At 45.9% G+C, this 14808-nt stretch overlaps 1 protein-coding gene across 2 annotated transcripts in view; it reads left to right on the top strand.

Annotated features, from left to right (window-relative positions):
* Positions 1 to 14808, top strand: part of ALDOB (aldolase, fructose-bisphosphate B) — a 54319-nt gene that overhangs the window by 22435 nt on the left and 17076 nt on the right. For both annotated transcript variants that reach the window (XM_069628984.1, XM_069628985.1), the window contains exons 2-4: positions 5518 to 5639; positions 6218 to 6429; positions 7272 to 7326. In XM_069628984.1, the coding sequence (XP_069485085.1) occupies positions 5528 to 5639; positions 6218 to 6429; positions 7272 to 7326 (379 nt within the window). In that variant the 5' untranslated portion in view covers positions 5518 to 5527. The remainder of the gene's footprint in view (positions 1 to 5517; positions 5640 to 6217; positions 6430 to 7271; positions 7327 to 14808) is intronic.

Raw genomic sequence — 14808 nt, 5'->3', positions numbered from 1 at the left:
GACTAAACCACTCCCGAGTAAAATGGCAAAGAAATCCAAGATCACGACCTAGGGTTTTCGAACCTTCGCTCCCTGGATCATAGCAATAGAATGATGGTAGTAAGGAAGAGCCAAAAGACCTGAACGCTTTAAGAAGGGGTGTGACGCGCACAGGGGGAGAAGCTGAGGAGAACATTTAGAGGTAACACAGAGGCAGTAGCTGCTGAAGGCTGGCAGAGATGGCACAGAGAATGCTGTGAGGAGGAGGGGTTCTGACTTTGGCTGGGCTGGGCACAGATTGCAGACTGTACCAGAGAACCCTGAACGTTGGAGGGGTACCGAGGCCTGAAGGCAGTGGTCGGAAGTCAGCAGAGAATGGAGGAGAGCCTGGGGATGCTGGCATGACATCTCTGAAAAGGTCCTGCAAGAGCTGGGGAGACATGACTGGCATCTGGAGAGAGCAGTGTGCTGTGAGAAGCCAGAAAAGCCACGGATTATGGGGATTCCATAGAGAAACCCGAGGGAGGAATGAGGACACGCACACATGGAAGAGACGCTGGCTGTACAAGGGGATGTGTGGGCCTTGCACAAGGGGGTGAGTGGGCCTTACACAAGGGGATGAGGCCTTACACTGCATTTAGGGAAATGAGTTTAGTCATAGTGCCAAACTGGTGAATAAAGGATGTAAGTGAAAGAAAGCTCAGGCACTGAAGGCTAGGAATCATACTTCAAGTACCAAAATGGCCAATAAAGATCGGGAGTGAAGGCGCGGTCAGACACTTACTTCAGTACAAATGTATCCAGTAAAGACTGGGAGATGAGGAGCCCACAGACACTGAATTGTGGGAACTGTAGTATAACTACCAAAGCACCTAGTAAAATCTTAGGGAAGGAAAACTCGGGTACTGCTTTCTGGAAGACGAGATACTTTGTGAAAGAAAATTATTTGACTGCGCAGAGGTTTTTCTCGGGAAATTAGATGAATTTCCTAAAGTAGGCGATGGGAGACATATAGCACTTTATGCAGACCTCTTTCGCCAGCATTTTTACCTGAACGCCTTCCTTCGGACAAGGCAGCAAGAATTGCAGACCTCCTCCCCCTGATCCTGCTCGGCTGGTATCAGCGATTGAAACATATCCATGGAGCTGTGTGGATGGAAGCCGGGAGCCGGCTCCTTCATATGCATACATGCCAACATTCTGAGGCACATAGGAGGGAGATTTCACGGGAGAATTCGGGAGACATTAATTTCCCCATAGGCATACATTGGGGCTAGAATTATTTTAGGCGGGAGAACGTGAAAAATGGCAATATTTTTCAGTTCAAAATCGGGAGTCTCTCGCCTAAATCGGGAGGGTTGACATGTCTGCATGGGGGAGTGACGCACAGTGCTTTTTTACGTCATGATAATTCAATTTCCAAGATATATCAACTTTATTGCTCGTGTGTGTAGTTAGACGTAATCTGCATATTGTTTCCATTATTATTTATTTACAGCATTTTGAGCATACGCCAACAAGATGGCCTATTCTCACTAGTTGGCAGAACGTGGTGGTAGGCTGGTCACCCATTTCCGACAAGGTTTCTGAAAAATGCGTGCGCTCACAGAAGAAACAGATTCATGCACACTCAACTTTTGCCCACCCCCACTCAATGCCTCTGTTCAGCAAGGTGGTACAGGAGCTACTTCTGGAAGTGTTTACTCTAATGTTGGTTGCGCAAATGTGGGCAAGACAAATATGGTATTTCCACCTTTTTTAAAGCATGGAAATTCAACCACTCCTAAAACCTCAGGTAGTGCACAATGTACTAACGGAGCAACACAGACAATGCCCACAGACATTGAACTTGGCAGCTTGGCTCCTGAAGTTATAGAGTTCGGACATTTGCAACTTCCAGCAAGATGTATGGCAATACTAAGGGAAGCCATAAAACCCAACACTAGACACTGTTATTTAAACAAGTACCAACATGAGAGGGTGGCACTCTACTTGTAAAGGAAACATGCCACTGGGATTGGTCCAAAGCAAGCCTGCTGTAAGGCTTCCAATTCCTGTTGCTGTAACAAGTGCTCTTTGCATTTATGACATCACACCCAGAGTCCATTGCCTGCAGGAAATTCAGGGGACAGGTAAAAGCAAGAGACCTCTCACACAAACCAAGTTGGTGGGAGGCCTCTCCAGGCTGACCTTCCCTCTCTACCTACTTTAACCCCACTTCCTTCCCATGCCTGCTGACATCGAAGTGTCTCCCGTGATCAGCAAACTGGTCTGAGGGAGGCTTTTGTTATGCCAGTCCCATCTTTGAAGCATGATTCCCAGGGGAGCCCCTGTAGATGTTCCTGTGCACTGGCAATTGTTGCACATGGCTTTAGTGAAAACAGTCAAACCTATGGTCAATGATGACCCTAATCATTTTCAGAGTCTCCAGGAAGATTCAAGGGTTTTTATTTCTCTAAGCATTTTAAGAAGTACAGATTGCTCAAATACAAGCATACTGGTTGCTTAAAATACAATTGGATTTCCAGTATTAGGACAGACTGATGGATCCATTTTCAGACCAGTTGTTCTGGTCAATGGAATGCTCCGGGCTGGAAAGGGGTTTTGCTAAGGCCTGCCCCTCTTTCTCTCTCATCTAGTGCAGGCCATTCCCTTCCTAGACCAAGCACCCCTCAACCCCGGGATGATGTCTAGAGATTGGGTAATCCCTACTGTCTAAGGTCCTGCCTGGCTGGTTATGGTGGCATAAAGGCAAACGCTGTATCTGTCTAGCTTCCTGAGGGAACAATCCAGGTTATCCATGCTCCAATTTCCCCAATGAGATCTAACGTAAGGGTTTGTGCCTTCCAAATACTCGGTACCCTACTTGGTCTTATCCTTCTGTGCCCTTTCCCCTATGTTTCTCTATTGCTCTCCCTTATCTCCTCACTCTCACTGACACGCCTTTCTCAATCCCTCTGATGTTCCTCTCTCTACCTCCACCATCCAATCAAATTCCCTTTTACTCTCTCCCCTGCCCAATCCCTACTACTATTTCTCAACCCCTCTCCACACTACTGCAACTCTTCTCACGCCAAACTACTACTACTCTTTCCTCACTCCACTGTTACTACTCTCTGCTTGCCAATCACTACACCCTTCTTCTCCATCCATGCTTACCACACTCACTCGGCTTCTCTCACCACTACCTTCACCCCTCCTCCTGATTCACTTCACCCTCACCTCTACTCCTGCTACCTCCTTGCACTCTTTCCACTCCCTCCTCTGTATCTTGCTTTCTCTCTCCCTCACCTTTTACAGAGCCCCTGTCACACTACACGACACACACACACACAACTGGTACCACTCTCTCAAATAACTGGTCTTCACTCAAATTCTGCCACTGACTCTAAAGCACTCTGCTCCCCCGTCCATCCTCTGCCTGGTCTGTTGGTCCAACTTCAGACCACCTCCTGACCTCATCCTTGTAACACACTCTGGTTCTTTGTCTCGTTTATACCGTGGTCTTGCTGGTTCTGTCTTCCCCTCCCGCTTCTATTGGCAACAGTGCTCACCTGACTCTTGGAAGCAATCTGTGCCAGTCTTCTCCCTGCGTCCATTTTACATAGGTGAGAGGCTTAAAAAAATCATCCAAGCCCCTCCGCCTTTCCAGCACTTTTTAGGAAACGGCCACTGGTGTGGTAGCAGCCAGGAGCTCCGGCTGCTCGTTATCCCCGTGGCTTTCCTTAGTTGTTGTGGAGTTTTGTTGACAATTCGGTTTGGGAAGGGTGTGTGTGTGTCTCCTGTCCCCTGGGGTCTCTCCTCACTATCAGCTGTTTTCTATTGCGTCTGCCCCCATTTCCCTGGGGTTGTTAGGTCAGGAGTTAGGTGTCTCCTGTTTTCCCCAGTTGTGCCCTGGTGTATTGTGGAAGTTTGAGTTCTGAAATGGAAAAGAGAGAACACTGGCCAGAAACATGTACTTTGCAGCATTTGGTGATAAAGAACGGTACCAGTGGTGACATTCATGGCACCTCGTGTGTTTTCAGGGACTTGTGCCCCCCAACAACTTCCTTCATTTTGTTATGGTGAGCCCCACTACCTCAGGTCGAGAAGGGTCGCTGCCCCCCCACTCCGTCCTTGACAGGATCAATACCCCGACTCTGTGTATCTGGTCACACCAGGCACCAATTTACATTAGTCCCATCATAGCTGTTCCTGCTCACACAGCGGTCTCTTTGGGATATCAAATTGCTGTGTCTGTATAATTGTGTGATTCTAAAGCAGGCGTGGCAAATTTTTATATTTACATGCCCCTGTACTGTCTAGATTACACACAAATTTGAATGGATTTAGAGCAGAAGTGCAGATGGTTAAAATTCCATCGCTGCCTGCAGTAACCTGGTCTTAAAGCAGCTGTAAGGGATGCACATATGGCCTTTTTAAACTTGCCCTGTGCCACTGCAGAGCTGGCAACGTAGATGTCAGGAGGCTGGTTACAGCTAGGCACATGTGCACACTATCATGTTGGCGTGGAGCACTTATGAACGCAGGATCTGATTAGCAGACCACCCTTTCAGAAACAGAATTACTTGCACCATTTTATTTTAATAAAAGAAACAAAAAAAGCCTGGGCTGTGAAACCCTTACTGATGCCAACCCATCACACACAAACCAGGATCCTCAGCAGCATCCCATGTCAGCTATCTCCAGGTTGAGTATATGAACGAAATTGTGGATTGCACAGGGTATCCCACTGAATACCACCAACCAGCGTGCAGCATTCAGGTTTTGGCAGCCAGCCAAACTTCCAAACACTCAGGCATACCCCACATTTGTGGATTGGGAAGTCTGGAGCGCCTACACCCAGTACAAACCTGTTTAGACACAATCGGATGATGATTTGTTGGCCTATGAAAGCACTTATGTCATCAAAATGGCAATTTTGGCCGTTCCTCATAATCCTTATAGACCAAGGAAGGCCACAAAACAAAACGCAAGGGTGTACAACTTGGAGAAAAGCCTTGGTACCCAAATAGAACAATCTGACTAGCAATGAGGTAAAAGGGAATATAACTGTTGTGTAGCCAAAACAAAAGTACAGCTGCCACCATCCTGCTCACCAACATACTTTCAGGGTGACCGAATCACCAGAGGATCAAAATGGGGTGCCTAAAAGCACCCCTTCTGCACTAGCCATAGGGCTCATACGGCAGCACATCTAAAAAAAACTTTGCAGTGGCAGGGGAACCTCAATAGAAGTGTCTCTGACCACAAGGTTAAAGTTGAAAAACCATGGAACCCAGCAAAAAGTTTTGGAGACCCACAGTTAGGAAAAAGAACCCCATACACTGAAGTGTGCTCTAAGTTGAAGTGTGCCGCTTTCTGGTGAAATGTATAGCTCCTACATGGGTGCTAGTTTGACAATTTAGCACTTTGAACCCTTTTTTCTTTCAATTTAATCGATATAATTTATATTGAAACTATCCAGCATGGACTGTCTAAAGACACAGCTTACTTTTGTCCCAAAAATTAATGCATGGTCTTTCTCTCTGCCCCCAGATCAGCCATCATGACTCACCAATTTCCAGCACTCACTGTGGAGCAGAAGAAGGAGCTCTCTGGCATTGCCCAGCGTATTGTGGCTGATGGAAGGGGCATCCTGGCAGCTGATGAGTCTGTGGGTGAGCATCTAGAATCTGTGTGAAGCCAATGTAGTGTGCGGGTAAATCTGTATGGTCTGTGGGGAGTGGTTCTGTTTTGTGTGTGATTAGGAGTATGTGGGTGAGAAGTTAGTCTGATTATGAAGAATGAGTCTGGTGACTCCAGACTATGGTTGAATATACAGCGTCAATGGGTGGACATGTGTAGTCTGGATGAGTATAGGTAGTCTGTGAGGGAGTACAGAGAGACTATCGGTGATCAGACATCTTGACGGCCTCAATGGCTGGAATTTGGATACTTATTCGAAGGACACAAAAAAAAGAGGGGGATCCATCTATGGCAGGGCTGAGTCAGGTTGGTGGAAGAGTGTGTCAGGGAACATTGTGCAAGGTTTGGCTCGATTGTTGGCAGAGTGTGTGTGGACGGGTGTCAAGGCTGAGTCACATTGTTAGAGATTTGTGCGTGTGTGTGTTGGGCACACTTCCGTCAGTGGAGGTGTGGGGCATGATGCAGTGGTGTGTGCATAGAGAATGCCACATGCACAAGGCGATAACTCCGATTGGGAGATTCTCGAGACTGACCTGGCCTGTCTTTCCAGGGACCATGGGAAGCAGGCTGAAGAAGATCAATGTGGAGAACACTGAGGAGCACCGGCGCTTCTTTCGCGACCTCCTGTTCTCTGTGGACCCATCCATCAATAAGAGCATTGGCGGAGTCATCCTCTTCCATGAGACCTTGTACCAGAAATCCACCAGTGGCAAGTTGTTTCCAGAAGTGATCAAAGAGAAGGGCATCGTTGTTGGGATCAAGGTGAGCATTGGCACACTGCATCAACACTCCCCGTAAGCGGAAAATATCCCACACAGGGCCTTAAGATAATTAAGTTTGTGGTGTGTGCTTTTATTGTAGATGATGCACATTCTGTCATACAGGCATTAGGTGCTCCCTAAAATGAGCTCCTAATTGGACTTGCAGAGCAAAAATCGACATTCCCCAAAATCAAGAATCTACCATTCAGCCCCTGTCTTAAGGAGAGCTGGGAGTATTAGAGACTGTGTGATCCCACTCCCACAGCTAGCAATTTAGATTTGGGTTGATTTACCAAAGTCAAAAGAATCGTGGCGGAATTGACCGTAGTAGATTTTGCCACGATTCTGTTTTTATTTCAGCAAAACAACCCTGATTTTACCCCTAAATCAAACCCCCTTAATTACCTTTTCACTGGCCGCCGCAGCCGCTTTCACCCATACCCCTGCAGCATCAGTTCCGTCCCTCTAATGTGGGTCGGATCTGAGGCTGCAGGGTCCCCTTTTCTTTTTTTGCTCGCGTTCTTTATTTTTTTGGAGTCCCCCCGCTTCCATTGTCAAGGAAGCGGGGAACACCCCTGAAACCCATAATAGCGAACATGGGCCGCGGGGGACAACCCCGCAACCTGTGCTCCTCATATTCAGTATGCTGGCTTTCAGTTAAATCAAATTACCCGAATTAGGTCAAATGGTCTATATGACCATTTTTATTTGAACAATTTGGGGGTAACACCGGCAATTCTACACCATTCCCTGGTGCAGTTCTAAAAGCTACCAGTTATTTTAGAACACACGTTGTACACTGATTTCAATTATATGATTATATTTGTTTCTACTCCTTCACAGGTGGATAAAGGCACAGCAGCTCTGGCTGGGACTGATGGTGAGACGACAACACAAGGTGAGAAGTTTCCCCAATTCATTCTGAGAACATGGTCTCTGAAAAAGGAAGGGAATGAAAAGGTTCCTGAAACATACATTCGGAAAAGTGCTTGTAATCCTATATTGGGAGCTCTTACACAAATGATCACTTAGATATGGAATATTCATATGAAAGGAGAATTTAGAAGTGGAATATTAGCCAATACATTTAGAGGTTTGGTATTCCCATAACATGAACAATTCAAAGTAGAATATTCTTTGAAAAGGACTGTTTGGAAGTGCAGTATTCCTGCAACTCTTAAAGGTGGAACGCTAGGAACAGATCTTCAAAATGGAAGATTTCAATAATATGGTCTGGTTTAACAGAATTACTGGAGGAGCTCTTAGAACTGTAATAGACATTGAATAGTTTGTTTCACAGGGTTCTTCAAAGTAGAATATTTAAAATAAGATCTTAAAAGTAAAATATAAGAAGAGCTCTTTGGAGTGCAATGTCCCTGTGACAAAGGCTCTTTGAAGTGAAATATAATAAGAAATGCTTAGAAGAATAACATTTCTATATTACATCAAAATGTTATACGTGGCATATTCCTATTATGGGAACTCTTCTACATAGAATATTATGGGGAACTCTTCAAGTGACATGTTCCCACCACACTAGTCAGTGGAAGTGGAATATTTTTTATGAGCTGAGGTAGTCAAAATGGAATATCCATTTAAAAATGAGTGCTTGGAAGTGGAATAGTCTTGTAACAGGAGCTCATTCAAGTGCATTTTCCTCATAAGGAAAATGCACTTTCTTTAGCTAATGTAAACTGGATCCTGTATAAGGCATCTTCTGCCATTTTGGGGGCCTCTTAGTGCTTAGTTCTGCAAGAGAGGGGGTGCGTGAGGGTTAGTGGGATCAGAGGGCACGGCAAGGTGTGAATTCTCAAGTGATGCCTGAAGATTCCTACATTCCTGCTTTTCTGAGTGGCGTGGGATTCTAGTCCTGTTGAGAAGGATATGTGCAGTTTGTGTCGCCATATGGGCCTTAGGTCTTATGCTTTGCTGTGTGGTAACTGGGTTCGCCCTATGAGAATCGGTAGGTGTGTGGAGGTAACCTAGTGGAATATTAGAACAGATATGAGCAGTGAGAATGTTGCGGCGTGCTATGTAAGCAGGCAAGCCACTGCAGGGTTATGTCTTAGCTGTTCGATGTATACATTCTAAGGTGGAAAGGAAGTTCAGTAGCTCACAGGTTCCTCACTGCATCCTTGCAGTTACTGTGAATTGTTGCATTTGCTTTCCATATGGTCCAGTGTGTGCTGTGCATTGTTGATCCATCAGTTGAACAGTGATTGTCTGTCCTTTATTTAGGATCTGGATGGGTTTGCTTTTGATGAAAGTCGGGTAGAGTGTCCGGTTCATGGCAAATGACCAGTTTGTGGGATGTCCAAGTTTGGTATCATCAAGGCGCGCAGTGCCGCATCTTGTTCCCCCCAACCTTTTGAATAAGCAGTACCAATGTTTTCCTGCTGATTTAATCTTGTTTACAGATACTAGTGCTTGATAATTTAACTGACAGCTGGGAAGGACTTTGGTTCATGTTGGTCAGTGCAGAGAGGTTCACTTCCATGTTGAGGGATGGTGTCCTAGCCGTTGTGGTGTGTATTGTTGATCAACCAGTCGAATAAGGAGTGCAAAACGGCATTCATGCTTATTTGTTTGATATCTTAGGTTGCTTCTCATTCAGAGCCAGAGGGAAAATTTGATTTCCAACTGATATGGGTGAGATGTCTGCCGTTATGTCTGTTATCCAGTATTAGAGGTCACCGAGTTGATAAATGCTGCTAGGGTGTGCCGAGTATTCTGTAGATGTATCGGCTTCATGTGTGCTTTCCCTTGTCCTATATTCTTTCTTATGGATTGAAAATGAGACAGGATTTCAACAGTTTCCAAAAGTAACATGGTCCTCCTCTATGTACATTTGTCTGGGGGTGGTGTTCCAGAGGCTAGTGGCCATCTCGTGATGGCATAATACATTGAGGGGCCTCATAGGATCATTCGTTGACGACCACCATAGATTGGGAGTCTAATATTGGTGGATAATTTGGTGAGATTAAGTATTTGTTTGTTTGAAGTTTTCATGTTTGGACATGCTGCAAATGTACACAAATAAATTGGCATGCTGAAGCCTAGCTTCATTATCCGGAATGTTGTAATATGTGGTTACATTATAATGTATTAAGGAAACGATAAAAGGTGCTATAAAAACCCGGTGAAAGTGGTCTCTCTTTATAGGTTTCTTTTACTACTAGAGAACCATCTCTAAGGCAGCCCGGCTTCATTGTAGCGTCTTGCCCAGAACATAGGGGGAAACTCTCCACAATTACTTCTAGTACTTTGCTGTAGACCTGATGGGCAATGCAGTGTGTTTTGAATTGAACCTCGCATTTCACAGGAAAACGGTGCTGGGCCAGAAGGGTTAGGGGGGTGTGTTCACTTCTTTACAGTTACAGAAGGAGTCTTACTGTAGTATTTTGTACTCTCTGGAGGTGGTTGTGAGGGATCAAGAGTAACACTCGGACACCGTGGCATTATGGGATTGGTTATAAACTTTTATTAATAAAAGAAAATAGGGAATTGGGGAAATCCTACCTATCCCTAACTCTATGTATGTCTCTGAACTTCCAAACAAAATGAGTTTACCGCCCTGAGTCCAAAATGGTAAGCTGATCCTCGCACAGTAAACGCAATATAATATGACAGTGTGAATGTCTTTCAGCTGAACACTTTCAGCTTCTTTCAAAGGTTTCAAACACAAAGTTCTTAAAGTGCAGAAAAAGAAAATCAACAAAGCTCCATGTAAAAGTGGTCCTCCCTTCCCCAAGATTTCTTTGGTTTCCTTCAATGTTATTTAAACATATTCCACAGTCTGAAGGGGGATGACTCTTCCCTTGAGATTCTCTTCCAATTATACAGTTCAAAGATGTTCACACTTCAAAGGAGTATGGTTCTTCCCATTGAGACTTCCACAGTTCAAGACACTATAGTCCTCATTACAAGTTAGCCGGTCTGGATTTAACGGTGCTGGTAAAACCGTACCAGCACTGTTTTCCAGACCGGCTACCTACGAGTTCTCTGGCCGTGTGGTGTTACACCCGCCAGGTCTGACCTGGCCGGTGTAACGCCACCGGCCGCAGATGGATGTGGAAACAACGGCACCATTACTGCATGGTGCAGGTGTTTTCGTGGCCCCCATTCCTGACTCCACGGGAATGGGGAGTAACGGAATGCCGGTGCCGGAATTACGGGACCACCGGGGCTGTAATGCCCCAGTAATTCTGGCAAGTCTGGCGCCGGTAATTCCCTACAAGGCCTTACATCTTCTTAACACACTCCAAAGGGGTATGGATACTCACTTTTCTCTACGGTGCCTGCTATACTCTCCTGCCAGGACCTTTTTATATTCAGTTCACACTCCAAAAGGAATATGATTTTCCCCTTTTCTTCCAGTGCCTGGTTCACTCTCTGGCCAGGGCTTTTTATACTTGACACAACAGTTTAACACACTCCAAAGGGGTATGGTTTCTCCCCTTTATTTCAGTGCCTGGTTTACTCTCCTGCCAGGGCCTTTTACAATTAACACAACAGTTCAACAACAGTATGTAGATGACTTTCCTCTTTTCCTCCAGTGCTTGTTTATTCCCCTAGCAGGGCTTTTTCAGGTGATTCAGTATTTGCTTCTAAATTTCAGATTTACAGTTTCTCCATTAACTGATTTCTTTCGGATCCAATTACTTAAAACATTCACACATTGGGTCAACGACCCTTTCTTTCTCAGCAATACTTAATGTCACAACTTTCTTATTTAGGTCTCCTTCACATGTTAACAGTATGTGGCATCCACCCTGAAGCTCCCCAGTGTCCCATACCCTTTCTCTGGGCTTTCCAGTCCTTGTTGGTGGCTTTGGCATCCTTCGCATTCCACGATTTGTACTGCAGCCTGCTCGCTGGGTGAGAGTGAATCCCGACAGCTCTTCGGTTCCCGTCTGGTTTCTCCCTTTGCTTGCCAGCTCCTGTGGCCTATGGCATTAGCACTGTAAACCTCCTGCCTGACTTCTCTGGGCAACGCTCTCAGCAGCCCCTCCGCTCTGGCCTGCAGTATGCCTTCCTCTCGTGCCCCAACCAGCGTCAGGAAATGCAAGTCTATTTCTGGGTTCAGGTGTGCCGCTTTTGAATCTCCCAGGACCTATTAATCTTCTCCAAAATCTAGAACATGCCGTTGGCTTCCCGCTTCTAGTTTTCTTCCTTACTACATCCCCCTTCCTCGTCTCAGTAATGTCGGGGAGGGGGGGGGAATTATAGTTGGCTATTTGGTTAAGTTGAGCCTTCATAGCAGAACTATGACTGGTAAACTTGGAGGAGAGGACATCACATGAGTATAGTTTAGTAGTTTCACAAATCATTAGTTTATGCTTCTCAGGGGTGGATGGGTACCTTTTTCTCCCGTTCTCTATATAGGGTTCACTAATTCCCGAATTAAATATATAAGTAGTTTTAAAAGGGAGGCAGGATTGTTGTTGGAGCATGTGGTAGGGACAGTCAAAGATGAAGGGGGATCCCATGTCTCATCTGGCTACGTCCTTCCACCCCCACAAGGGTCGTCTCCCTCAATGTGGTCTTCCCTCAGATAGCCACCCCGGGGGTTCGGATCAGGTAGCTTCTGCCTTTCCCTTGCCACATGAGGAGAGACTTTCTCTGGAAGGAATGATGACATCGCCAGATTCATCACATGGTTCAGAAGGTAATCAGGAAGGCCTATGAGTATTTGGATAACGCCAGCATGATGCATGCAAGGGCACTGCGTGGGAACAACATATAAGTCATGATTGATCAAATAGATGTTGGGTGGGGGTTGCGGGGGGAACAAGTTCCCGGCCAGTGCTTGTGGTCCCATCGAAAAGGAGTTATCCATCGTAATCCTACAGCTTTTTACCCTCTTGTTAGTCTAACTGCAGATTCCAATCTCTTTCAGCCAAGAGTAAATAAAGGAGTGTTGGGTCTTGGCTGAGCAGACCCATTGGTTCTGATTTGTTCCGATTGTGTGTTAGTCTGTTTTTGGTCATCCAGTTTATCAGAGTTAAGTATTTGGCCAGGTCCGGTTGGTGCTTTGTTGAATACAATTCATGTTTAAAGGTGTTATTGCAGTCATCTGCAGTTGTAGCAGCCCATTAATTACTTGTTGATCATCTTTAAAAAACGAAACAAGCCATATAGCTGAAGAGGAGATGAAAAGTAGAGGAGGGAGGCTAGATTCCTGTAGGAGGCTGAACACGATGTTACGCAAGATTGAATTGAAATGAGGCAGGTGGGCTGCTTTCATCCTGTTGGAGGGAAATTGGGTACTATTTGCTCATGCCCTCCGTCACCTTGTTTGCTGATCAGGATTTCATGGCTGTTTAGGTTTAGATAAATATATTCAAATGAATACTCGGGAAACTTTGACCCAATCTATTTAATAAAACAACTTGGCTAACACATAATCTAATGTGTAGACATTCCTTTTTGGGGGCTTGGAGATTCACTGTACCTAAGAACCAGCCTGCATCACCCCCATTGAGTCCCAGCCTTGGTTGCTCATCCACTACTACCATTTCAGAACCTTGGCTGGGGTGCCTCTGTGCCTCTATCCCAACCATATAGTGGGAAGTATCACAGCTAAACCCTGTTCAGTTTTTACATCCTCACTTTGCAGGACCTATCGACACCACAACACAACTCCCTGAAACTGTTTTCCCTTCTGTTCTCCCCCCCCCTTTCTTCTTGTCCTCCTTAACGCCTTAGAATGATCAGGCTTACTTCATTCTGGATCTGAGTTTTCACACTTCGAAGGTTCTCTCCTTTTATTTTTTACTCATTATTGTTCTTATGCTCAGATAGTTCTTGTAATCATTCTGCCTTCAGATCAGAGGCGTAGCTAGAATTGTCTAACATGTTGGGCCTGAAGCCAATGAAGTCGGGCCTACCACAGTGATATTAACACCCGTGAATGCCCACACAGTATTCCTGAGTGGGCATTTACAGATATTGGGTGCACCTTGCCCGCTCAGGGCCTACCCTGTCTACGCCTCTTCTTTAGATGGCCGCTGCATTTTCTGTTCCTTCTGTACATCCCTCTGTTTGGTGCCTGTGAGGAATGACCACATGCCAAGAGGGCAAGGTGTAGAAGCCCTAGCTTTTTTGATTTGTATTGAGTTAATAAAAGTATGCAGGTAATTCCTTCTCAGAAAGCGTAGTCTGCTAATCTGATCCCTTCTTCATAAACTCCATGCCAAACGCATGGCATGTGCCTATTCCATGCTGCATCATTACCCTGATCTGCAGCGCCTGCTCCCCTCTAGTACTGAGCAAGTCCAGGTCACAAGTGTCCTCTTGATAGCTGCAGCGGCTGCATTTAATGTGCACCCCTGTTCCAAAAACGACATAACTATGAGAGTGCTGTCCTGGTTGGTTGTTAAATTGTAAATATAAGCCATACCTCAGTTTAGGGTATGGTAGCCTGCATCTCTAAATAATTATCCAAGCCACATCAGGTTAATATCAAACATGTGTCGGCCCCGTGAGCCCAGTTCAGGTATGGACGGGTTATGCGTATTCTCCAGATGGACTGTTCTTGGTCCTACTAGCAAGACTGTCACCTTGGGGGTTGCCCCTCTTTGTTACTTTTGTGAGGGCAGTGAACACCCTAACCATAGAGACAGCCTCTCCAGGGGCAGCTGTCCTGGGAACATGAATCAAATGGCACACCCATTCACAACAGGAGGAGCCTCACACCAGCCTCTACTTACCCGTGTACTCCTGCAGGGAAGAAGTCAATTTGTCACAGTGCCACCTCCTCCACATTTTCCCCTCTCCTTTGCACCACTATTCTTACCCTCACATTGGTTTCTTTCTGTTAGTCCTTTGTCTGTATAGAGCTGTGCCATCCTGGTTTGGCCTCCCGGACCCCTCCCATCGTTCCCGGTACCTTGTTCTCTATCGGGGTCGCAAGTTCCTTCCTCTGCGATTTGACACCTGCGCGGCTTGACGGCAGGCGGTCTCTGCACTGTTTCCAGACCCCACAGTCCACCTTTCTGCAGTCGCACCGCCACCTCAATTGCTTCTTCCTTTTGGTGAGTTGGCTCTCAGCCAGCTCCTGGGACGTTGTAGTGGTTTCCCATTCTTGGCAGCCTCCGCCTGGAGGACCAGCTTCTCCACATCTCTGGTCCTCCCGGTTTGAATCTCCTGAGCAGGACTTGCGTTCTGCTGGGTTCCGCAATGTGAGCTCTCTAGTCCGTTATTGCTTGCTTCTTTATATTGATTCCACCCTTGCGTAATGTCAACACCATCTTGGGGAGTCCCTTTGGCACTCTTCATGCCTCCAGTGAGCCACCTCATTACATCATCATTTTGAAAGGGGGCAATTCAAATAGCTGGTGTATTTAGGGTGTCATTGACCCTTGATAGTGGGCTAGTC

This window comes from Ambystoma mexicanum, chromosome 12 (genome assembly GCF_040938575.1).
Source record: "Ambystoma mexicanum isolate Mex_15411 chromosome 12, UKY_AmexF1_1, whole genome shotgun sequence".
NCBI lineage: Eukaryota > Metazoa > Chordata > Amphibia > Caudata > Ambystomatidae > Ambystoma > Ambystoma mexicanum.
This window is presented reverse-complemented; position numbering and strand designations above follow the sequence as displayed.